The 24,882-nt window shown below is 43.9% G+C and overlaps 1 protein-coding gene across 1 annotated transcript in view; it reads right to left on the bottom strand.

The window, feature by feature from the left end:
• The window catches only part of WNT3A (Wnt family member 3A), a 71,943-nt gene that overhangs the window by 9,100 nt on the left and 37,961 nt on the right, over positions 1-24,882 (bottom strand). Inside the window, exon 2 of the mRNA XM_088150026.1 lies at positions 20,509-20,750. Within this exon, the coding sequence (XP_088006152.1) occupies positions 20,509-20,750 (242 nt within the window). The remainder of the gene's footprint in view (positions 1-20,508; positions 20,751-24,882) is intronic.

Here is a 24,882-nt window from a genome sequence, read left to right as displayed (position 1 = left end):
ACCTCAGCCTGGTGCCTTGCCAAGGTTTAATAGTTTTGATTACTGAACTATATGTTCCTCTGAAATCATAAAAGGTTATTTTTTAAAAATACTCTCTCTCTCTCTTCCTTTTGCCCCAGGAAACATAGGTGTCTAGGGGAGGAAATTTTTCATGTACCTCCATGATTTCACAGCCCAAATATCGATGGGATATGTAGAAACAGATTATTGCCTTGAGCATGTGGGTAATTAAAAAGAATTCTTCGCAAGGATGTCTGCAGAAAGGGAGGGGGTCAAAAAAGTCAAGATGGGGGCTGCCACTGGGCCATTGAAGCCATCCCAACTCTGAGAGTCCTATGTCAACAATTGTCCATCATTATAATTTTGGCCACAACAGAAGAACTTACATTAAATGCTCAGAACCCAAGATTACAATTGAATGTCTTGGGTGTAGATTTGGACTATGAAAAAACAGTCACATCCTCTGTCTCCTATTGGCTATCTTTCAAGACACAGGCAACCACTGGAAACATCTGGTAGCTTAGGAAATGCATCTCTGAACACAGGAGATGCTCTTGGACACCCAGACTGAATTTCTGTACTGACTGTGGTAGACTCCAAGCTTCTGCCAGGCATCCCCTTCAATTTTTGGTTTGGTTTCAGAGCCCTGCTGAAGCTGTTTGATAAGGCTTTGTCATGTTTGAATGTATGAAATTATCCTCAGGGCACCTGATGCTTGTCTCAGATAAATAACCCATTTAATAATTGCAGGAAAGTTATTAAAGCGAACATCCCTGCCAAGAAAACTTGTAGATGGCTCACTGATGGTGGAACATATGTTTGGGTTACTGAGGCAACACAGCAAGTTTCTGAAAACGTTGTGAGTTGTACTGCTTCAGATCAAAGGCTGTTCCTGTTGTGACAGTGGCCAACTTCAAACTCTGAGGTGCTTCCAAACCAAACTACAGATACAATTGCACCTCTTGTAACTGTTTTTGAGCATTTGACATGGAAGAGCATGTTGGTTCTGATCCTGGAGGAGTTTTCTATATCATGGCAGGCTTCTCCTCCATTAATTGACAGGGATGGTCTTCCTTCCAGGCCATCTAAATTGGTGGCCTCCAGAGGCATCTGGAGGATTGGAGGCCTTATCAAAATGAAGAAAGCAGGGTTGCCCTGATACGATGCACGCTCGACCCTTTTCTTACACGTGTGTGATGTCACAACACAGATACGTTACTTTGCAATGGGGCAATGCTGTTTTCATCATTAGGCCCTCCTTGTCCCTCCCGGATGCCTCGGCCATCTCTGTATTATGCGACCGCAAATCCCACTGAAGCCTGCAGAATGTATTTAATTTTTTAAATTTATTTAATCAACTTGCATGTTCTCTAAGTCATACGACACTAGTCAGGCCACATATTAAATCAAAATCGAATTAAACCAATCAATCAATATTAAGATTAGAGACAACAGGGTAAGAAGCATGAGAATCGGCCAAGCCACGAAGCCAACAATAACACCCAAGGACAATTGTGTGTGTCTGTGTGTGTTGGGGGGAAGAGATCAGAACCAAACCCAACTTCAGCTATAAAACAAAAATCCAGTATCATGAGAGGATCATAATCTACCAGGCCCCGGGAGGTTTTGGAAGAAACAGGTTTTTAAAGATTTGCAAAAGGACGACAGGGTCGAGACTATACCGATTTTAGGAGAACACTATTCCCTAGTGCAGGTTTAGACATGGAGATCACGCAACAAGTCCCTGGTTTTCAGACCCTTGCGAGTGACCATTTAATAATAATAGATGGATTCTAATTAACCCCATATACATCAAACATTCATTTAACATAGGAAATTGTCATATCATACAATAGACCATTTAATCTAGTCTAATGTAATCTAGTCCAGTCTAATTTAATTTAATCTAATCTAATTACTATTTTTGAACAATCTAATCATTATTTTTGAACAATCTAATCTGTTATTCTGAATCATCTCATCTAATTATTATTTTTGAATCATCTCATCTAATTATTATTCTTGAATCATCTATTCCAGCGTTTCTCAACCTTGGCACTTTGGAGAGGGGTGGACTTCACCTCCCAGAATTCCCCAGCCAGAAGCCCACCACCCATCTCCAAGCTGCCAAGGTTGAGAGACCCTGATCTAACTGAATCCAATCTGCTCCTCTGACCCTTTCTTGACAGCCAGCCTCAAAGAGAAAGGTTTGAAAGACTGAGCTGAAAATTTGTAAAACTTTGGGGAGGGGGGCGAACAAAGGAGGGGACAGCTGGTTTCCTGGGCAGTCTATCAAATTGCAGAGGTAGATGACCATCCCATTCAAATTTTTTATCCTGAGAGCATCAAACTATCCTCCATACATTGGACAGGCTGCAACGGGAAGCGTGGAGTGCAAGATCCAGTCTGTTTAGGGCAGTATTTCTCAATCTTGGCCACTTGAAGATGTGTGGACTTCAACTCCCAGAATTCCCCAGCCAGCCATGCTGGCTGGGGAATTCTGGAGTTGAAGTCCACACATCTTCAAGTGGCCAAGGTTGAGAAACACTGGTTTAGGGGGTTTATTTTAAAACACCATGTCCCATACTTATTGCTGAGAGAAGAGATTTAAAGGAGGAGGAAGAGGAGGAATAATTCTGCCTAACATGGGCACACTCATTTATATCTACAGATGAAAAATGAGAAATCATCGGTTTCATTTGCAGTAATAGAAATGCATCTTATCACGGCGTGGAAGAGTGTAACCGGGGTAATCTCAACTTGCCTGATTTGCCTTCCTTAAGGCTCTATCTTTCGATTTTACAAGGCTCTTCCTACAGACATTTCCTCCAAAAAATCCGCTGGTTTCCGCGTCTCTTCGCTCTCCAGCCTTCCCGACGGTCCTCGGGCAGGCCCCGTACGAGGGCACAGTCCCTGCCCGACGCCTTTTTCCTTTTCTCAAAAAACCCGACCTGCCAACAGGCAACCAACTTTGTGCATCGCAGAGTTGGGAGGGTGATAAATCTCCCGTGCAAATGCACCAGCGCTGTTTGGGCGAGTGTCACGGCTTCCTTCTCAACCCAAGAGAAGCATTTTCAACCATGCGTTGAGAAGCTGAAATTGGAGAAAAAGATTGGGGTTGTGCACAGAGTTCTTGCAATCAAACCTTTCCTAGGGGGAAATCTGGTAGGTGGGCAATCCTAAATTCAGGCATATGCTATTGTTATATGCACCATGATGGGAAAATGCCGAAACACCCACAATGGAGGAATGGATTGTGAAGACAGCAGGATTGGCCGAAATGGCAAAATAAGTACTTTTATAAAGTACTTTTATAAGTACTTTTATAAAAAACTGGCAACCTTTCGTGGACTTTTTGCTGAAAATGGAAAAAGCATGCAATCGTGCAAGCATGATTTCTGGATTTGATGACTGGGGAATTGATTGTGTCGAAGGGATTTTTGTCATATTAAAGAGGGAGGAGGGACAATGAGTTTGTTTATAAGTGTTGAACAGAAGGTCGGAAGCTGCTTAGATAAAATTGCTTAAGCAATTCGGTCATCTTTTCTTCGAACAGGGTCAGTGAAATACCTCCCAAGGAAAACCGTGATTCAGGAGTTCTGATTTACAATCCTGGCTCAAGTGGGGAAGCCATTCATAACGTCCCAGATCATTCCCCCTCCCCTCCTGTTCTACAATTTGCCCTCCACAACCATCTTGCAAGGTAGGTTGGGCTGAGAGAGAACAACTGACTTTCTATCACCCCATAACCTATCAAGGCTGAAGGTGAACTTATGTTTTCCACTTCCTAGCCCAACTCACTAGCTACCACAACAACTTGGTTGTCCAAAGCATCTAACCCTTTTTCAGTGGAAGGTTAATGGTTGGCCATCTCTCTCCTTCTCAGCTCTATCGTTTGGAAGTATGGAGTGTCCCACCACAGGATCTGGACAAACGCCTCTTCTTTTCCCATTTTTCTAATGCTGGGTGGACAGGGTTCTCCCCCAAGATAGGAGATTGGGCAGAATAACAACTTCAATTTTTCCTCCAAAATTTTCCTCCATGATAAAGCTGTCATCTAGTCTGGTGTTTCTCAACCTTAGCAGCTTTAAGATGGGTGGACTCCAACTCCATGCAGGCTGGGGAATGCTGGGAGTTGAAGTCCACACATCTTGAAGTTGCTAAGGTTGAGAAACACTGGTCTAGTCTGATCTGATTACCTTAGAAAGTAGATGGGGGGGGGGGTTGTAGGGGTGTCTTCTCATTAGCTTAAAACCAAATGAACAAAACCGCAACTAAAATGTTTTTGCCGCCTCTGTTTCCGCACAGAACATCCTTTTCCGAGATCGGCTGGGTTGGCTAAGGAAAGGCTTTCTACCTCTCAGCCCACCTGAGGCAGAAATGCAAGATTTTATCTGGCTCAGCTTGACTCCGTAGGACAACGGAGCTTGGAGGGGTTGGAAAGTTGGCCCTTATTACCTGCTGGGGTGAATGAATCCCCTTTTTGTGATGGGAGTGTCACGGTGCGTTAAGGCAACAATGGCCTGAGATATTTTATATGAAGTTTGCCTTGGCCACTGATTAGCAAGACCCAACCAAGTCATAGCAACCTAGAACTATGCATTGGCCGGGCCCGGTCGCCAGCAGAAGGGAAATCTCTATTCAAACGGTTTAATAAAACAATCGAAAGGGCGTGTGAATCGTGAAAAGCACTTTCACTTTTTCTCTTTTGCTTAATCTCCCGGTCGCTGGGATATTGTGCTCTGAGCAGACCCCAGCGGGGTGTGGGCGAAGGTCCCCCTTTACGGCCCCTTTTCTCTGCGAGTTAATGATATACTGATGTTATTGCCTCCCCCAGCAAGAAGAAACATGTATTGGATGAAAAGGATGGTCCTCCTAACACATCCTAGGCAGGCATTTCTCACTGAGAGGTTGCAGGTCACAACCTGCTTTGTGGGGCGGGGGGAGCGGGCAGATGACCAGACCCCTTTCAAGACATGGCCGATGGTCAGCCATGTTCCAAGGGCCGGACTTCAATGCACCTTCCGTTCTAATAATTAATTTCCTCCATCCCCTTTGAGTTTTTGGATCACCTCTGCCCCCATGGCAATGCCTGCATTTTGGGGAACTCTCCTGAGAACCTCCCTCGATCCAGAGCAGGTTCTGGAGGAATGTGGCACCATGTGCTCCTGGAGGAAAGGGATCTATAGATCGAACAAACCAGCACCTATACAAACAAGGCAACACCGGTTTTCCAGAGATACAGACTTTAACTCCCAGAATTCTCAACAACGGGCACAGTGGTTGTGGAATTCTGGGAGTGGAAGTGCACACATCTGGAGGACCTCCAGACAGCGAAAAGCTACTCCGAAGCTTCTCTGCAACCAACCACCAGAGTTAACCACAGACATGCCGAAGATGCATTGTGTCAGCCCTGGAAACCGCTTGAGTGAACAAGCTAGATTTGACTCAGGAATGTCTGCCTTGCTGCAACTAGGAATGGAGAATTTAATCCCAACGGCTAGGGTGATGTGGGAAATCATTGCAGACAAGGGAGAAAAGATACTAGATCCACATTTCCCAACCTTGGGGATTTCTAGGCGTCTAGACTTCAACGCCCAGAATTCCAAAGCCAGCATGGCCATGGATGAGAATTCTGGGAGTTGAAGTCCAACCACCTGGATGTGGCTAAGGTGGGAAAACGTTGTATTAGATCATATTTCTAATGAGTAGGAAAGCATTTGCAGCGGGGTGGGGGAAAGAAAGGGTGCCTTTTCACGGGAGAAAAGGTCCTTGTTCCTTTTCCATTGCTCTCATCAAATCAGGACCTCATGCACTGTAATTGTCCTTAAAAAGGGAATAACCCACATCACATTTCATCAACTAACCCCACGTGACTTTCCCATAAATCGATGTATGAAAAATGTGGAGACCTGGCTGGGATAAAGGGGTGTGAGATCAGACTTGAACACAGCTGCTGCAGAAGAATGGCTTATGCTTGGGTTCTACATAAGAACATAAGAAGCAGGGGGTATCTGCAAGGGAAGGTCAAGAAAGGCAAGATGGCGGCTGCAACGGCATGGTCAAAACCCCATCTTGACTTTCTTGACCCTCTTGTGGACACCCTTGACAAGAAGATGGGCAGAAGCTTTCTCAGCCAACCCCAAGAGCAGAGAAACACAAAACCATGTTTCTGCTGGTATTATGCAGGGTTGAATATGAGCCGGGGGGGGGCATTGGTAATTTGCCCCCTCTGCAACAATGTCGTGACCAGCGCCATCCTAAAGGAAAACGGAAGAAAAGAAGAGGAATGTATGAAGCTGGAAACTGCAGCCTTATTCAACAGGGGGTACAACTAAAGTCATTAGACTTAATTCATTGCCTGCTTTTGAAGCTCCCGGTCCTGATCCAAAAACATACAGATCCCGATCTGGGGTCTCTCTCTAGGGCTGTGTTTCTCAACCTGGGTCACTTTGAGATGTGTGGACTTCAACTCCCAGAATTCCCCAGCCAGCACATCTTCAAGTGACCCAGGTTGAGAAGCACGGCTCTTGGGGAATTTCTCACCGTTCCTCCTCTGTGTGATGTTCCAACCCATCCTCAAATTCCTTCTCTGCCTAGCCCCCTAAACCCAGTAGCTTTTCGATGGGGTTTATAGCATCCTTTGCGGTTTTGATCGATTTCCTATGCTGACTTCCCCAGCCCTCCCGCCTCTGACTCGGTCCATTATTCTTCGTTGATACAATCTCTCCTTTTAATTATCCGTCTTACTGTTCCAGCATCCTCTACGTCTTCTTCAAAGACAAGGGTGTTTCCTAACCAATGTTAATCTACGTATGCCTCCTTAGGGTGACTCACTGGTACATGATTAATGTCTGTGTCTCTTGCCTAACTATTTCTCCCGCTCCGTGCTTAATATGTAAGAATTTAATTAAATTGTTATTCCTTAAATGCCATATCTGGGCGAATTTTCAAATATCCAAGGGGTGTATTAAAATTAGGAGAAATGTGCCAGCAAAATGGGGTTGGAAAATGTCTTCTTCCTCTCTTTTCTTTCTCTCTTTTTGTCTCCCCACAGCCAAAATCAAAGCCATCCACTTCAGTGTGATCGAGAATAGGATCAGGTTTCACGTCTGTGTGTCTGTGCGTGTGTGTGTGTGTGTGTTAGAATTAATAAAAAAAAATACAGCCACATTTTCAGGACTGCGTTATGAAGAAAGTGGGAAGAATTTCAGCAAGACATCCAGAGACAGTCCTTTCGACCACTTAAGGACAAAAACAGCAAGATGCAAGAACAATCTGAGAATATGCAGAAAAACATAAAATAATTTGGGGTACTGGAGACAGGATGGAGGCTCAGCGAAGAATTTTTCATAGCCCTCCCAAACTGGAAATACATAACCTGAGGTTTCTTTCACAGTGTTGCTCATCTTTGGGCTGCCTCCATGTAAGACTGGAAGAGAAATGACTTCTATCTGCATTTTAATAAGTCTAACTCCTGCTTCCATACCAAAACAGGAATGGAAACAGAAGTGCTTTGAAATCCACGTTTCCTTACATTTTTGCCAGCCGTTTTCCAATCCAAATGTGGATGGGAGGGGAAACATGCAGAAAGTTTGACAGTGCATGTGAGCAGAAAAGGGCGCAAAGATTAAAAGTGCACGCATACTCAGTCTTGTACAACCAATTTGTACAACAACAAAGAAACGGGATAACTAACCCTACAAAGATCGGAATTATGCAGACAGTGAATTCCCTGAGTCACTTTATGGATGTGAAAGTTGGACTTTGAAGAAGCAGGATAGAAATATTGACAATTTTGGAGTTTGGTGTTGGAGGAGACTCCTGAGAATACTGTAGACAGCCATGAAAACAAACAAATGGATCGTTGAACAAATCCACCCAGAGTTCTCACTTGAGGCATAAAAGAGCAGGCTCAAATGATCCTACTTCAGACACATGATGCGAAGACCCAGCTCTCTGGAGAAAGCTGTGATGCTGGGAAAGGTGGAAGGAGAGAGAAGAAGAGGACGACCAGCAGCAAGGGGGATGGACTCAGTTACAATGATGATGGGTGCACTGTTGGAAGACCTGAAGGACCAGGTTGGGGATAGATCCTCCTGGAGAAAATCTATGAGATCACTAAGACTTGATGGCACATAATCACTCAGTCTATCACTCAAATCAGTACTTTAAGGTGTAATTTTGCACCTATAACCTGCTATCTGACTTTACTAACACTGATCATTACAGTTAAAGCTCTAATCAAACTTCCTCTAGATTATCTAGCAGACTTCTTGACCTCTTGAAGACTTCTCCAGATCTGATGATTGTACAAACTCGCTGTTGGCCAAGAACCAGCTGTTTTAAGAGCTGGTTCTTTTAAAAACCCATTTAGTTCTAAGACCCCTTTCCCCCGTAGCAACTGCATTGCCAGTTCTTGTTTCAATTTGCTCCTGGGCCATTCACAATAGCCTGAAAGAAACATATGGAGCCACTAGAGTTTCCTCCAGTGTTTATGTCCAGGGAAGAATTGTTTTGCACTGGTTAATTGCTAAAGGTGCTGGCTGGCTTCCAGAACAGAATACAGGTGGTAGCGACCCCACTGTTGCATTTGTGTTGATGATGGAAGCAATTCAGAATTGGGGAGATTGTAGAATCCAATCTCCAGTTCTGTAGAGGAGTACAGAAATGGCCTCGAAAAAGGCTTTGAACATCCGTGACGTAAATGTCAGCTTAGCCCTGAAAGTGAGGAGGGAGTGAGAAAGAAACTCAAGGTTGCCCCATCTTGATTCACTTGGGTGAAAGAGGGAGGAGACAGAATCTCTGCAATGCTTTCAAAATGCTGTTATAGGCATGATAATAAAGTTGCATTCCAGTGGTCCTGCTGGAATCCTGACCCAGCCTGCTTTACAGGGTTAACAAATTCTAAAAACCCTGATCCTTTATGATTCAATATCTAACCTACTTTGGAGATGGCTTCTGCTCCTGGCAGAGTTATGTCCTATTTTCACTATTTCTGGCTGGCCATTCCTTAGTGCTTTTGCAAGCAGAAAACCCAAGGATTCTTGAGACACAAGTAATGCAAATGACTCTCCACACCACTTGGACTTCAGCTCCCATTATCCCCGATCAGCATGTTTGGCTCAGAATAATGGGAGCTGAAATCCAACATCTGGAGGGGCTCAGGTTGTGGAATGCTGCTCTGGAACCAGGAGATGCAGGCTTGACTTTCAACTGGAAAGAAAGTCCTAAACAAAAGTTATGTTTTCCTCCCAGGCTGATTTCTGCCTTTGCTTGCCATGATCTGCTTGTTCTTTATGATTTCCTCTGAGGTTGGAGATAAGACAGCTTTGTAAAGGATATTTTAGGAAGTCTAGCTTTGCGAATTGCAATATGGAAATCCAGTTATTCTTTGGATTTCACCCATCTTTCACACTTTCCCAACTTTGCAACCCAGTTCTTGACTCAAAGGGGAAAAAAACCCCACCTGGGTGCAAGGGGGAAAAATAATTTCAGAATAAGCTGCAGGTAGAAAAGCCTGCTTATAAATGCACGCTTTATGAGGAAGCATCTTCAAGAGTTACACATTTTCATGCAAATGTTTTCTACCCTGCAAAATTAATAGAGAATGGGATGGAATGGACAGATGTAAATGGAGAGAGGTCTGGGTTTAATCCTAGGTTTAAGTGTGATTTTATTTAGGGACTCAAACAGGTCCATTTTCAGACCTGTTAGAAGCCATGAAGCTTCTAACGAAGAATCCAAAGAAGGATTCTTAAAAAAAATCTGAACTGGGGAGGAGGGAAAATTACAAATCCCAGAGACCCTGACCATGATGGCTAATTTAGCAATGTTAAGCAAGCAAGCCTGCTTTTCTCTAGTGAGAACTCACTCACTGCAAAAGACATCGGACATTGGGTCATTGTTATTTGGGGAGAAAATGGGGAGACTGAAATAGAGAAAAGAGATAGCTTCATCTATTTTCCATGCTCTCGGCTTTCTTGGATTTGAAAAGAATAAAGGGTGGACACTTTCTTTCAGGAGCATTCTTGGGGGAAGCTTGGAAGGATGGGTGAGTTCCCAGCAAGTTGAGAGAACTTTCAGTAGCTCAACAATGAAGAAAATGGCATCTCTGATTGAATCTTCCTGCATTTCCATGTTTGCTTAGAAAATTGGTCTATTCTCCCAACATTGACCAGTCTCCAAAAGTTTGTTGGAACTGAAAAGGACCAAACAGGAGCACCTTGAGAACGATTAAGGCCTATGATTTATGGGAAGGGAAATTCCTGAGACTTAAGGACTGCTTGGGTTGAAGGCCTGAGGCCTTTGGCAAAGTTCTCAGAGATATTTGACTGAATTGGTGGTTGCCAAGAAAGGCCCAACCCACCAACAGAGACCCTTTTCTGGCAATACGCATATGAAGGATACGGTGCTTTCCCTTGACTGATCTCTAGAAGGAAAGCCATTTTGACACTGGGCCATCACCCCTGGTGTTCTTGAAGGATTCACCGGCTCTTACAGAGTGGTAAGGTTCCTCCACTTTTTCCAGACCTCAACCATGAAAAACAGCTGGCTTCAACCACCTTTTCCCCCAACTTTCTTCCACTCTCAGCATCAGTTCTAATAGAGCATCATGGTCAACGCAACCCCATGGAGAAGAATGTCCTAGAGAAGGAGTGGTGGACCTTTTCTAAGACACCTATCAGCTAACGTGAAAAGAGGAGACTAGTGTTAGTTTCTTAGTTATGACTGGCCCAGTTTCCCTGGGATCATTTCTGAGATTTTTGACTGCATCATTCCATTCAACCTTTTTTTTCTTAAATGCAGATGCTTAGGGTGACCAGATACCTGAACAGGCAGAGGAGAACATGGACAATTGGAATGGAGGACAAATGGGGGGTGGGGAAAACACACGAACAGTTTAACTTTCTTGGGATCCATGACACAAATTACAGCAAAAAACTGCAATAAAAGGTACGCAGGCCTATATGTATATCAAATTACTTTTTCCAGCATCAGGAAGACATGTTTTTCAATAGCAATATTTTTTCAACAAATCTTCATTTTCAAGAACACATGCTAGTGATAACATAGAATCAGCGATGACGCCCTTTTCAAATGTCACCCTAGAAACGTATGACATGGGATCTCCAGACTACAGTGATCAGGAATCAGGAAATAAATGAAGTAACGTAAATCCAGGATGTCTAGTCTGTTGACGGTTGAGGGAAAGAAGAAGCAGGCAGTTTACAAGGTCACAACACACAAACGTTTCAATGACTACTGTTGTGAAAACAATGCAAAATTAAACAAAAAAGACACTCAAAAAGCTGGACAATGTTTGATTTTAAGGCTATGCCTGTGGGATGGAGGATATAAAGGCAAAAAAGGAGGACCTGTTCTCCTTTTACTGGACCTTGAGTAACCCTATATCCTGTATCTCTCACACACACAACTGTGTGACTATTTAGGACTTCTTTTCCTTCCTCTCTCACAGCCAAAATGATGCTAACATTTTTCAACTGTCCTTGCACACCAAACATCATTATTTTCTTTTATAAGGGTACCCTACCGAAAAGTTATTCTTAGCAAAACTACGATTTGCTAAAATATACCATACGTATCATATCACATCTACTCAAGGTGATATAATTCAATATATTGACTGACTATGTGCCATCAAGTCAGGGTTGACTCTTAGCAACTCCATAGGTAGATGTTTCTCCAGAAATACATTATAGTATATTGGAATAGAATATTGCAATATAAATTGCATTTATAATGCCATATAAATACGCTTCTGATTACTGCTCAGTTAGAACTGATGGGAATGGATCTACTCCTAATAAGTGGAGTTGACCCTGTAGCCCAAACAGATCAGTAAAACCAAGTCATTATTTAAACATTCATTCAGTTCCTTCTATTTCTACTTTGCCATGTCTAGGGCTTTCAAGCTGTGCAATAAGCATAAAATATAAGCGAAGTTCTGGGTTCTTCCACCTTCATTTTGGTAGGCAGAATGAACCGACATCCTTAATGGACTGGAGGGAGGTACAGAAACTGAGATGCAATTCTAATAGGAGGAAGACCTTCTTAGTGGGTGGTTTGTGCACCCAGGAGACTATTCTTCAAGCTAATATGGTAGGGTTGCACTCCCTCCCACTTTCAAACCTGCAAACCCCCCCCCCCTTCCCAAGAGCAATCTCTTTTGAGTTGTCTTCAGCTCTTGGTGACTTGATGGATTCCATCATGTAGTTTTCTTGGGAAGACTATGAAGTTTGCTATTGCCTTCTTCCAGCATGAGTTTTGGATTCCCCATCTAGCCCACACCCCTGGAGATAACCTAGTTGTCTCCCTTCCAAGGACTAACCAGCTTTTACCCAAGATCACAAGTGTTGTCACCTAAGCTGGACAAATAAAATCCCCTTCAAGCTTGACTGCTGCTGTGTTCATGGTCATGCTAATGTTGTTTCTTGGCAATGTTGCAGAAGTGGTTTGACGTTACCTTTTTCCAACAAGGGTTTTCAATCTCCTGGTTTAGCCTATAATCTCAGATTTCCTGGTAGACTCTCACCCCGGTCTTAATTAGGGCTAACCCTACTCAGACAAAGTTATACAAATATCCATTTGTGAGATCTTGTGCTATCAGTGAATAGACCCACCTCCTCGCTGGATTGTAGGAAGGCTGTTAGAAAGAAAATTAGGAAATCTCTGCCCTAACATAAATGGGCATATTATTGTTTCCCGGTGCCAACATTCATGCAACCCCATTCTGTGCATCTTAGTAACACTTGATGAAGTGACTTTGTGAGAATCACATTCAGAAAAGAATGGCTGTCAGTTGCAGCAAATGCCAGAGACCCTGATAAGATCAATCTGAAGCATCTTTGCCCATTTTGGAACTGAATACTGCTAGGGAGCCCAGTGGGAGGGTCAAAAAAGTCAAGATGATGCCCAGAACTGTGCATTGCTTGATGATAAGAGCATGAGTGGCCAAAACCAGCACTTTCTGGCTTTTATGTGTATGTGAGCAAAATTCAGATGCTTGTCCTATTTTAGAAGAAGCAGAGAAGCTCATATGTTAGTTACTGCATTCATATTCTATTCTTCCCCCAATGGGAAATTCAGAGATTGAGAACTGAAACAAAGCAGAACTGGTGAGGTCGCCCCAAACTGCTTTGTTCTGTTTTTTAATATATATTTTTGACAACTCTAAACAAAAACTTCGTTTTCTCCTCCTTAAAAGAAGCAAATATCTTCTTTTATCCATGTTGGGTTATGAAACTGTCCATGTTTGTAAATGAAACATCAATATGGCCCAGCTATGTTGCATGTCTGCGGGTGTGTGTATTGCTCAGGGGTGGGACACAACTTTTGCTTGAAGGGGCTTGACCCTGTGTGAGTCAGAAGACACTTTTCCCAGGATCCAGATAGCTAGCCTGCAGGAAAGTTGCATCTTCTGTGTGTGGACTTCAGTGCTTATATCTGCAACTTGAAGGCCTCTGGCCAAGATGATGGTGTCTTATGGGACATGTTCTAAAGGCAGCAGCATCCCGCTGAACTCTGAGCCCAAGATCAGTTCTCCACCCACCTGGGGTTCATACAATCATCGTAGGGTTTTTAGGCCAACAACAGCAGCAGTCTGAGAAGAGAATGTGATTGGAGGTAGAAGATCTGGTGAAAGGACTATGGCATTCTAGAGCTGAAGGCATCTCTGAGGGCATCAAGTCCAACCCCTGCTCTGTCCAGGAATCCAAATGAAAGCAACCCAGATAGATGGCAATCTGCCCTCCCAGCACCTTTTCTGGTCATTGATTCCACTCTTTAGGAACCTTTGTTTTCTAATATTCGTTTAGAATTTGCTCTCCTGTCACTTAAGTCCATGATTTTGGGCCTGAACAATGAGGAACAGGTCTTGCCCTCCTTGTATGGGGCATCCTTCCAGAGGTTTGGGCCTGTGATACAATTGTTTTACTGGCATTGTTGTAAGCTGCCTAAGATGATTAAGTGTAAGATTAGGCGTCCATGTAAGTTTTGTAAAATAAATATTTGAAAATGACTTTCGCACACCCCCTTGGACTCTCTTCTCACACAATTTCCTCCACCCCTCCTTGTAAGGCTTCACTACCATGTCCCTCAGCATCCTCCCAAAGCAGTGAGCATCTGCCCCCAGATTATGCCCAGAGCTAAACAGCCATGCCCCACCATGAGCAGCAAATCATGCTGAAGAACCCTTGTGCAGCATTGCAATCTTCCTCTTCTAGGTTTTTCCAAGAGGAGATAAATCTAGCCCACCTTCATTCCTTTCCATTCCAGCAATCACCAACTGCTGATAACAGTTGATTACCAAGTCCACCTTGGACTCTTTAAAGAATTGCAAAAAGATTCAGTGCCAGGGTAACTGCAAAGTATAGTCAGAAAAGTGAAGATGGTGGCCACAATGGTGCCATGGAAGCTCTACCTGTTTTTGAGGTGAGCCCGGGTGCAAGGCACCTAAAAACCAGGCAGGCCTTCAACTGCACCTTGACTTTTTTGACTGTACCCTGTGGATACCCCTGATTCAGCCTCAAGCATTTTTTTTCTGAAGACTCCTATTTGGTTCTTCAGAACAGAGTTGACCAAATCTTCTGGCCTCTTTTCTCCTTGGATCAATCTATTGAGGAACCTGCATGTCCACCCATGATCCACCGGTCTGTTCCAGAGGATCAGGGACCAGGGTTGCTTGGGAGCCAATGCATTGCTCTAGCTGGATCTCCTAGATCACAGGCCCACCATCATACCCTCCACTTTCCCTGCAGGCCTAGAATGGAAGTAATGGAAGGAGAATCACCCAGATGCAATTTCTCCTGCAAGATAACTTGCCCTGTTCCTGGCCTCCTCCTTCAGGTGCCCTGATCAGATTTGCTGGCTTTTCCAGGAAAGCTGTGTTCTGAGCCCAAGGAAGGGACATTCCCCAGCTGCAGTGCAGCTGACACACACCCGTTGCAAAAGTGAACCCAAACCCGTAAGCGTGGCAGATACATCCTCCTCTCCCGCCTGTCTTCCTCTCACATTGGGACAAACACACGGGCCGAAAAGAGAGCGAGCGTTAAAAGCTCATTGACAAGGATCGTCCGGGGCCTTCCGAGAGCTGGGAGCTCCCCTTTGACAAAGCTTTTAATCCCATTGGGCATGACCTTTGACACTATTAGGGACCGCAGTGACCCTAATCCAATCAGATTGATTAACTGGAGCCGAGACCCTGGATGCTGACCCTGGCTACTTCTGACCAAACAATAGGACGCGGGAGGATACATTTGCACCACAATAGCTGGAGAGTAAAAATCCACTTCTTCATTAGGTGACTTCAGTCTTCTCCTTGTCCGCAATCCAGGAGTTCATTAGAAGAGGATCTGGTTCATTTCTCAGCCCAACTGCCAGCATTGGGGAGTGTTTGGGGGGGCTGGAGAGGAGCGAACAGGGAAGGACTGGAACAAGGGAAAACCAATGGGTTGGCCTTTTCTTTTGAAGCATTTAAATGAGTGGGCTGGGAAGGGCTAAAACGCCGGGGTGTTTAGATACATGGCGGGTAATTGACTTGGAGTGAAAAGGGGGAGGGTGGTGGGGAAGGGAGAACTTTTATTCTGGGTTAATTATGTCCTTCATTGGCTTTTTAAAGGGCTGGCATTTTTTGGAGGGCAGGAATTTCTAATAAAAGTTGAGATTGGTGGCATTCAAAGAACCCTGAAGCAATTGGCATCTTGTAAATGGAGGGGTTTAATTGAACAATGAGAGCTCCTCTCAAGGAGAACCGAGAGTTCGGGCATCGCATTTTGCTTTGGAAATGTCTTGCAGGATCTCCTGTCACTGTTTTTGAGTTTCATCTAGAGAAGCAAAGAGATATGTTGCTGTTCCATAAGGGGAAAAGGTGCTTCTTGGTATGGCCAGTAAGTCTATCTACCCAATTTTGCAAAAGATCTTGGAAGAACAATTCACTGCTCACACATATCCACCATCTCTACTTTGGGTGAGGAGGACATCTCAAGAATTGTGGCATGAACGTCCGGGCACACTTGAATGGACATTCCACCAAATTCAACAGGACAACCATTGAGGGAGACACCTCCATATGCATGAGGTTGTTCCATCAATGATGGTTAGTGCCCAGCTATGGATATAACCGCTATCTGTGGAATTTCCAAGGCTCCTGAGATGTCTTCTGTCCTTGAGAGGGCCAGTTTGAGGACACCATTATGATTGTATGCAGTGCTGGCTCCATCTTGGTCCTTCTTTGTCATCAGCCAGAAGTGCAAATTTGCCATTTTATAAAGAATGCTTTGGGGCCTGGGGCTATTTTACATAAAGGGAAAGAAATCTGCATTGTGGATGCTAAAGAATGGATTCAAAATATGTGTTGTTTATCAACTTTTGAAATATCTTTATGTTCTAAAAATGAGAACCTGGGTATCTCCACTCCTAGTCCTGCACCTTCCTCACTGGACCACCAAGCTCTTCAGAGGAACTGGCCCCAAGTCCACCAGGGAGCTTTGGTGATTGGGGTCAACTACAATCCAACTCTCCCCACTCCTGCTCCAGCATCTTTGCCATGACACCACATTGGCTGTGGAGTCGTTGGTGCTCTCTGAGCTTGGTTGTTTGCTTACAGATGTTTCATTAGTGAACTAGGTAACGTCACCAGTGCAAGGGAGTGTGGGGTTTGCTCCCTGTTTCTATACAGTAGCTTGCCCTGCCCATGTGGGTGGGGAAGAAGTTTTCTCCTTGGTAGTTCCTTGATTAGGGTGTTGTTTTCTCCTTGACCATTTGTCTGGTGTTAATCCCTGCTTATCTGAGTGTTGGCTGCTGGAGAGGATGCGTTTTGATCTTTTTGTTTCCTTCTTAGCTTTTTTATTGTCTCTTTTGAATGGTGTGTCAATGTGGTTTATCTCCATGTGTCTGTTGATGGCTGATCAGCACTGATGATGTTACCCAGCTGGGTAACTGATGATGTTATCTAGTTGGGTCATGAAACGTCTGCAGGCAAACCACCAAGCTCAGAGAGCCCCAAAGACTCCACAGTTCAACCCTGAGCAACAGAGATTCTCTTTTATTGGAACCACATTAATTCTCATATGATATGGGCTTGTCTCACCATCATCCCATGTTGGTTTAATATACTTAAGTTTGTTCATGTGAGTTACAAAGATCAATATGTTTTAAAGATGTGAATGCATTTTTGAACCAGACCCCCATGTTGGAATATATCACTAAACGAAGAAGTAGGGATTTACAATCTTAGATTGACAATATAGGTTTGCTCTGCTTTTGAACTGGCTTTCTGTTGATGGAAGGGAAAAACTTGCTATATTACCCAGTGTGATCAAGATGCAATTATGGGTTTAAAAATGGAACCGCAGGTATTATGTTTTTAATCTGTGCTTGTTTTCTTTCCTGTTGATTGTTTCATTCTCTTCATTTCATTCTACTAAAATCATCAAACTTTATTGAAAGCAATTAAGCTTTATTTTAAAAGCTAGCCATCCGTAAAGCCTCGAAGACGTGGTATTTCCCTTAGGCCAAGGTGTCTGTTGTTAAGATTGATTTAGTCTACTAGAAGCCTCAGACACACTGTATTGTATAGGTGCGTGTAATTAAACTGGTTATTTAAATTACTGTGGCTTTTTTACTTTCAAATGACGCTTTATTATGTTTTTATGCGTTGTGAGCCATCCAGAGTCACTATGTTGAGATGGGTGGTTGTATAAATCATATAAATAAATACCTGGCTACACTTCCCACTAAGGTGTTTGTGAGGAAGAAGGAAACCTGTGAAAGTATCTGTTGGATCAGGACCTTCCTGAAGGCCACAATGAAACATCTCCTTGCCACCCAGGTTCAGCTGATAAAGTCCGCATTCATACATATCACACCAAGCCACAGGGTGCTTAAGCCACAACCAACTGTTTTCACACAACACAGGAATCTATACAGCATAGTTTGCAAACCACAGCAGTAGGGTCTACAAAACTTAAGCTAAAATCCAACCACATTATGGCTGGCTGGATTCAATACATCTAACCAGACTTCTGGATTCACAGGGGGTTAGACGAGGACTTTTATGACCCCTTCCAACTCTACGATTACATGAATACATTGAACCACCCACTCTGATCAAAGTGGCTGGACCTGCATGACCTGCTGAGCCACAAACAAACTGACAAGGTTAATGCTAACCAAGCATAGCCTGTTATGTGAAAGCCCTTGCTGGGTCTTTAACCCAGTTAAGTGCCCTTTAAGGAAGTGTTGTATTTCCTGTGTAATTCAGCCCTCCCCCCTCATATGATACTCAATATCCCAAACGTTTCATTCCTTCCTCTCCAACCAGAATAGTTAATCTCCACTTACCCCATTTATTAATGCCAGGACACTCCTGTTTCCCCACTTACCCTCAACCCAAAGTCAAGGTTGTGGGGTGAAGCTCATTTATCTTCCCCCCCAAACCAGACTGACAGGAGATTATGGCAGTTCTAAGATTCCTGGAGGACATCAAGTTGAGGGAAGATCTCACTTGAAGCCAAGGATTGAACCAAATGTGCCCCTTTTTGGTTTTGTGTGTGTGTGTGTATTTGTGCAAGGGAGAAGCTCTCCTTTGTTCAGTTTTGAGCATGGTTGATAGGACATGAGGGAGTTGGGGATGAAGGCTGGCATTGCTGAAATCCAGCCCTTTCCTTGTTAGCAGAAATATGTTTTTTCCCCTGAGGGCACCCTGAAGAATGTGGCTGAGATGTTTAATCCTTGTTCACCTTCCCCCCTACTCAGCCCGCTGCTGCTGTAGGTGAAGACCTAAAGGGGGCCTGTATTCTCCCTCAAGGGACAACATTCTTCAGTTATGAAATAGTATCACCCCCACCCCTAAACAGGCCTCCTTTCACTATACATTTTGTCTGACTACTTTGGGAAAAAGAAGGAGGAGAAGGAGAAGATAAACTAGGGGAAGGGGAAGGGGAAGGAGAAGGAGAAGGAGAAGGAGAAGGAGAAGGAGAAGGAGAAGGAGAAGGAGAAGGAGAAGGAGAAGGAGAAGGAGAAGGAGAAGGAGAAGGAGAAGGAGAAGATAGACAAGGAAGAGGAGGAGAAGGGGAAGGAGGAGAAGAAGAAGATAGATAAGGAGGAAGAGGAGAAGGAGAAGGAAAAGAAGGAGAAGGAGAATATAGACAAGGAAGAGGAGGAGGAAGAGGAGGAAGAGGAAGAAGAGAAGGAGAAGGAGAAGGAGAAGGAGAAGGAGAAGGAGAAGGAGAAGGAGAAGGAGAAGGAGAAAAGGAAGTCCACTCTAAAAGGCTAATGTTTGGGCCAGACAAAACCAGGAGTTATCTTGAAGATGGGCAATCTTTTGTTCTGAAATTATGAGTTATTCTTTCTGCAGGATGGAGGCTCCTCACCTCAACATTTAAAGAGAAACCAGGCCTGATAGAATCAAAAGCACATGTGGGGCAACCTAAGGCATGTACCAAAAATTTGGGACTATCCCTTGCACACTCCTGAAAGGAAATTGCTTCCATTCCGTATTTTTGATATGTATTTCAGAATGATAGATAACCTTAATTGTACATGAAGTTTACATTTGAGTTGCCTCCCTAATTCTTGTTGAAGGTTTCTGAACATTCACTAAGTCAAGTAGTCCAGTTTTAAATCTTTATATTAGGGCATTTTGGGGGCAGAATAACATTTAGATTAGAATTTATGTATCCCAATATTTTAAATAGAGAACACTGATAATTTAATTTAATTTTTTTTAAAATGCCTTCCGAGATTTGACCAGGGCACAGACCTCAAGCACCAACCTTTGACCATAATTTGAACCTCAACGGCCTTTCCTGATCCCATAAACAACCGCAACTTGGTTCCCCCAACCTTCAGAATGGATGTTATAGCTTAGATACGCAGTGCATAATTTCACCACAAATTTTAACTTGGGGAAAAACATAAAGAAAAAAAAGAGATGGAAACTGGTTCTTTGGGGTGGGTGGGGGAGGTGGGACATATAGTCTGCAAAGTTGACTAAATAAAGCCCTAGACTTTATTTGGGCTGGTTGTTTTCAAAATCTATAAAGGATCCAAGTTCTCATGAGGTCCTATCACCTCTGTCTGACCCACGTGGCACTCCGCCTCTTTAATTTGTGTCTTGGTGGTGGTGCCTTCTGTCAAAGACCCACAAATCTTAATTCCATTTTCCTGAAATGCCTAGGGTGGCCTCTGTTGGTCTCACCAGATGCATCCTTTGCCAGAAAACTCTACCTATCAGATTATATCTAAGCAGTGAGAATGCTTATGAACACTCCAGAAGTTCACACAACTTCAGCCAAAACCTTTCCATGGATTTGCACAGCCATAGGTACCAAGGAACCACAGACTTCTTCTACCACTACCTTCCCTGCTGAGGATGACATTTATTTCTACAAAGACTACTTTTCCTGCCCACCCCGAGATCCTGCTTGCACTGTCCCTCCTTCTTTTCAAAAGCCAGCAAACCTTACCCCCAAATCGGACACTCACCTTTATCTAACACAGGTCCAAAGATGGCCAAACTGTCGTTTACTGTGGTACAATTCCACCTCCTTCCACGAAACTGGTGCTGGCATTCTTGGATGCCAATCTTCACCCCTTCAGCTACGCTGGGCATGATCTCCACATAGTTCCGGCAGAAGCGAAGCTGCTTGGGCACTAGTCCAGGAATGCTACCACAGAGGATGGGCTGGGTTCCCAGGGAGGAATACTGATGTCCAATAGCCAAGGACCTTAAAAAGAAGAAAAAAGGACAGAGTGGGAAGTCTGTCCCCCAAAAGAAGTCCCCATCTGCCTCGTCTTGATGCCTCCACAAGAAGAACCAAAGTTGTTGAGAGCTTGCTGGAGTCTCCTGTCCAACCTTGTGATGAAGGACTTGCTTCAGAGATACAAGGGCCTGATTGAATTCACTTTGGAGCTCGCGTGACCTCCTTGCACGTGGAGTATTTGTGGCCACCAACACATGAGACGAGGCTGAGAAGTGGGCTGGGTCATTTATGACACTGCATGTTGTGGAAAAGTAGCCCTTGCCTTAGCATGTTGGGGGGACCGATGCTTTAAACCAGAATATTTGCCTGGACATAATGTGTTGGATCAAGAGTCAAGTTTGCTCATTCATTTAGGGACCAACTTGCTCAGTGAAGAGATGCTGGGCTGGAATTATCATTTTATTCCTGCGAGCATCGACTTCCTCTCTCGTGGGGCTAGCTTGTGGGGGTTTTGCTTTGGGGGGATTTTTAAAAATGATTTCATACATTTAGGAGTTGGCGTCTCTTTTTTAAAAAAAAGATGAGCAACTCATGGACACTTCAGCAATGCGAGCCCCTGGATAATGAAAGGCTTGAAAGAAACGAATAATGTCGGAAAACAGTAGAATATTTCATGACATGAAATGCTGAACTCATCGCAACCTTGTATGCATTCAAAAGGGGTGAATCAGAGGCGGACGATGAGGTGAAGAAAGGTGTTATCACAACTCCTAGCAGTGTCAATGAGTTTGGACTCCTTAAAAAAAAAAACCCAAAACTCAGGGCAAGCAGTTTATAAAATATATATACAATTTCCAGTTCCCTGAAGCCAGCATAACTGGTGTCTGCTGGGAGTAAGACCCTTAGCTTAACCTGCTCTTCTCTCGAAACTTCCTAGCAAGCTGAAATCTAACTTTTTATCGGTGGGGTGGTGATGGCAATTACATTTTATCCATTTCCCCAAAAGGAAATGCATGATCAATTCCTCCCCCTAATAAACTAGGCATAAGAGGCCCACGTTTGCATTCGAGGGACATGGATTAGAGTCATGACCATTTCAACAGAAATCTTATACATGGAAGGAAGAGCTGAGAGGAAGGGCTTTAAGTATCTGCAACTCAACAGCCAAGGGATGAGTGAAACTCTGATCGTCTGTGTTCTTATGACTTTATTGCTTTGCAATGGAATTGGATCAGACTGCTCTTCAGAGCAAGGCCTTCTTGAAATAAAATATTATCCTCCATAAAATAAGCTCTATGTCAGTGTTCCTCAACCTTGGCAACTCTAAGATGTGTGGACTTCAACTCCCAGAATTCCCCAGCCAGCTGGGGAATTCTGGGAGTTGAAGTCCACACATCTTAGAGTTGCCAAGGTTGAGAAACACTGGTCTATGTCTATCTTTCTTTTCCTCTCTTGACATGAAAAGATGCCTTTCCTTCTTTCAAGCTCAACAATTTAGCTTGAAAGCATTAAATATACATTTGTGGTTTGTTTGGAGATCTGATCCTGGAGGTGATCACAATTCTCTGTACGCCATTTCCTGTTGTTCCTTGCAACTCATTAAAGACCCCTTAATTATGCATGGTGTGGATAACTGGAAAAGGAGAAGCTATTTGCCCCATCCCCAAATATTAGAACCAGAGATCACCCTGAAATTGGATTTGAGAAGAATGAAATTGGATTTGAGAAGAATCAGGGCAGACACAAGGATTTTTAAAATAAACAGTACACAATCAAACTTAGGAATTCACTACCACGAGATGTGGTGCTGGCTACCAGCTTGACTGGCTTCCAAAATGAGTAGGCCAATTCATGGAGATCCTGGGGATCAGTGGCTCTTAGCCTTGATGGCAGTGAGATGGCCTCTGAAGGCCATCTGTTGGGGGACTCATGGGCTTCCTTGTGTGGTGGGCCACCAGGAGAACAGAGTGCTGGACTAGATGGGCCAGGGGTCCAGTCCAGCAGGGCACTGCTTATGTGTTGCTGTGATGGTGGTGGTTCTTCTCCTTCTCCTTCTCCTTCTCCTTCTCTTTCTCCTTCTCCTTCTCCTCCTTCTCTCCTCCTCCCTCTCCTCCTCCCCCTCTTCCTCTGAAGATCATCTGATGGGAGACTCGTGAGCTTCCTCAGGCAGTTGGTGGGCCACTGGGAGAACGAACAGCTGGACTAATGAACCAGGTGTCCAATCCAGCAGGGCACTGCTTATGTTCTTATGTTGTCACCGGTCTCAGCTGAAGTCCAACACTGCAGCCTTTTTCCTTCCCACGCTTTTCAAGATTGGGAGCTTTTTTCCCTCTTTATTTTAAAAGCCCCTGAATGCATTACAATATTTCTTCGTCCTTCTGATTCCTGTTACGAACCACCCATTCAGAGCAAAGCCACTTCTCAGTCACTTCCATCCAGTCTTTTGGGCAACAGGATGGAAATGTTTCCACTGCCACCTTCTGAGATGCTGTTTTGACTTCTCAGTCCAATCTGAATCCTGAACTACTCAATCCTAGTGGTCTCCCATCCAAACTCTAACCAGGCCCAACTAACAGCTGCCACCTGCAAAGTTTTTCCCAAACTGGTGTCATCCACTACATCTCTCCAGTACCGAGATAGGGGGAAATGCTTTTTTTTATATAATTATGGCGCTTGGTTTTATTTTAGTTTTTGTACAGTGCTTTGGAAGCCGTTGAATAGAAACTTGTAGAGAAGGTTGATATTACATTCAATCAGTAGAAAGAAAGACCAGAAATAAAACGGAACAAGCGTGAGTGTGGACACACCTTAAAATGGGTAGATCCTCTATTTTTCAGCCCCATTTCCAAAAACAAAGTGGCTGATGAGTGATTTATGATTTTCCAAAGAAATGCAAAGAGGAAGAAAGAATGTAGTGGGGTTGCATGTACAAAATACTGGTGATTCAACACTGAAGTCAGACCCTGCCGCAGGAAATAATGTTCCTTCTAGCCTGGGGCAATTCCTGAGTGTCAGAGATAAAATCAGGATGAGTTGGCATTTCCAGAGAACGATGGGCATGTTTACATCCTTCCTCAACATACCTGAAGACTATACTCGTTGCAATGTTGTGCAATGTCACAACAGAAACCCGCCAAAGATAACTGGGTAGGGAAATGGCAGGCCCCCAAATAGTGGAATTGATGGTTAGCATCCTGCTAACTTTGGAAAAACTGTAGTTCCGCACCTCAGCCTGCCACTCAGCCCACTGGAATAACTGACCTTAACCTACCTCCCAAGGTGGTTGTGACAATAAAATGCAGAGGAAGGGAAACCCACTTGTGCTATTTTGATCTCTTGGGATGAAAGGTGAAAGGGAACTATTTAGTAAATTAGGTTAGTGAATGAATGAATGAATGAATGAATGAATGAATGAGTGAGTGAATGAATGAATGAATGAATGAATGAATGAATGACTTAATGCAACCATCTTTTGTGTGACAATAAAATGCAGGAGAAGAAAAACCAACTTATGCTATTTTGATTTCTTGGGATGAAAGTTGAAAGGGAACTAGTTAGTAAATTGGATGGATGGATGGATGGATGGATGGATGAATGAATGAATGAATGAATGAATGGCTTAATGCAGTAACCCATTTCTGCATTTGCCCAACGCACAGCCCCAGATGCTAACCAAACAGCTTGGGTTGGCCCTAAATATTAAGCCATTACAGAAACACTAATCAACATTACCCTCGTTGTACAAGGTCTTAGCTAGGTCTTTCTCTATCTTGGTTAACCTTGTTAGGCGGACTGAGCCATGAACTGTTCATCCCCCTTGAAACCTCAACCAAAGAGCAGGAGAGGGCAGGACAATCTCTTTCAACTGCTTTGCAGCAAACATCTGGCTCCCATCCTCTGCCCCACAGGTCGTCCAGAGAACAACCCCTAGAGCAGTGTTTCTCAACCTTAGCAACTTTAAAATGTGTGGACTTCAACTCCCAGAGTTCTCCCATCAACATGCGTGGACTTCAATTCCCAGAATTCCCCAGCCAGCATGCTGGCTGGGGAATTCTGGGAATTGAAGTCCACGCATGTTGATGGGAGAACTCTGGGAGCTGACATCCACGCATCTTAAGGTTGCTGAGGTTGAGAAACACTGCCCTAGAGGAATAGT

Source organism: Python bivittatus, unplaced genomic scaffold (assembly GCF_059951505.1).
Source record: "Python bivittatus isolate LINGU-HERP-01145 unplaced genomic scaffold, Pbiv_v1 ctg000610_np1212, whole genome shotgun sequence".
In the NCBI taxonomy this organism is placed as follows: domain Eukaryota; kingdom Metazoa; phylum Chordata; class Lepidosauria; order Squamata; family Pythonidae; genus Python; species Python bivittatus.
Note: the sequence above shows the minus strand (reverse complement) of the source record. Positions and strands in the feature narration are given on the sequence as shown.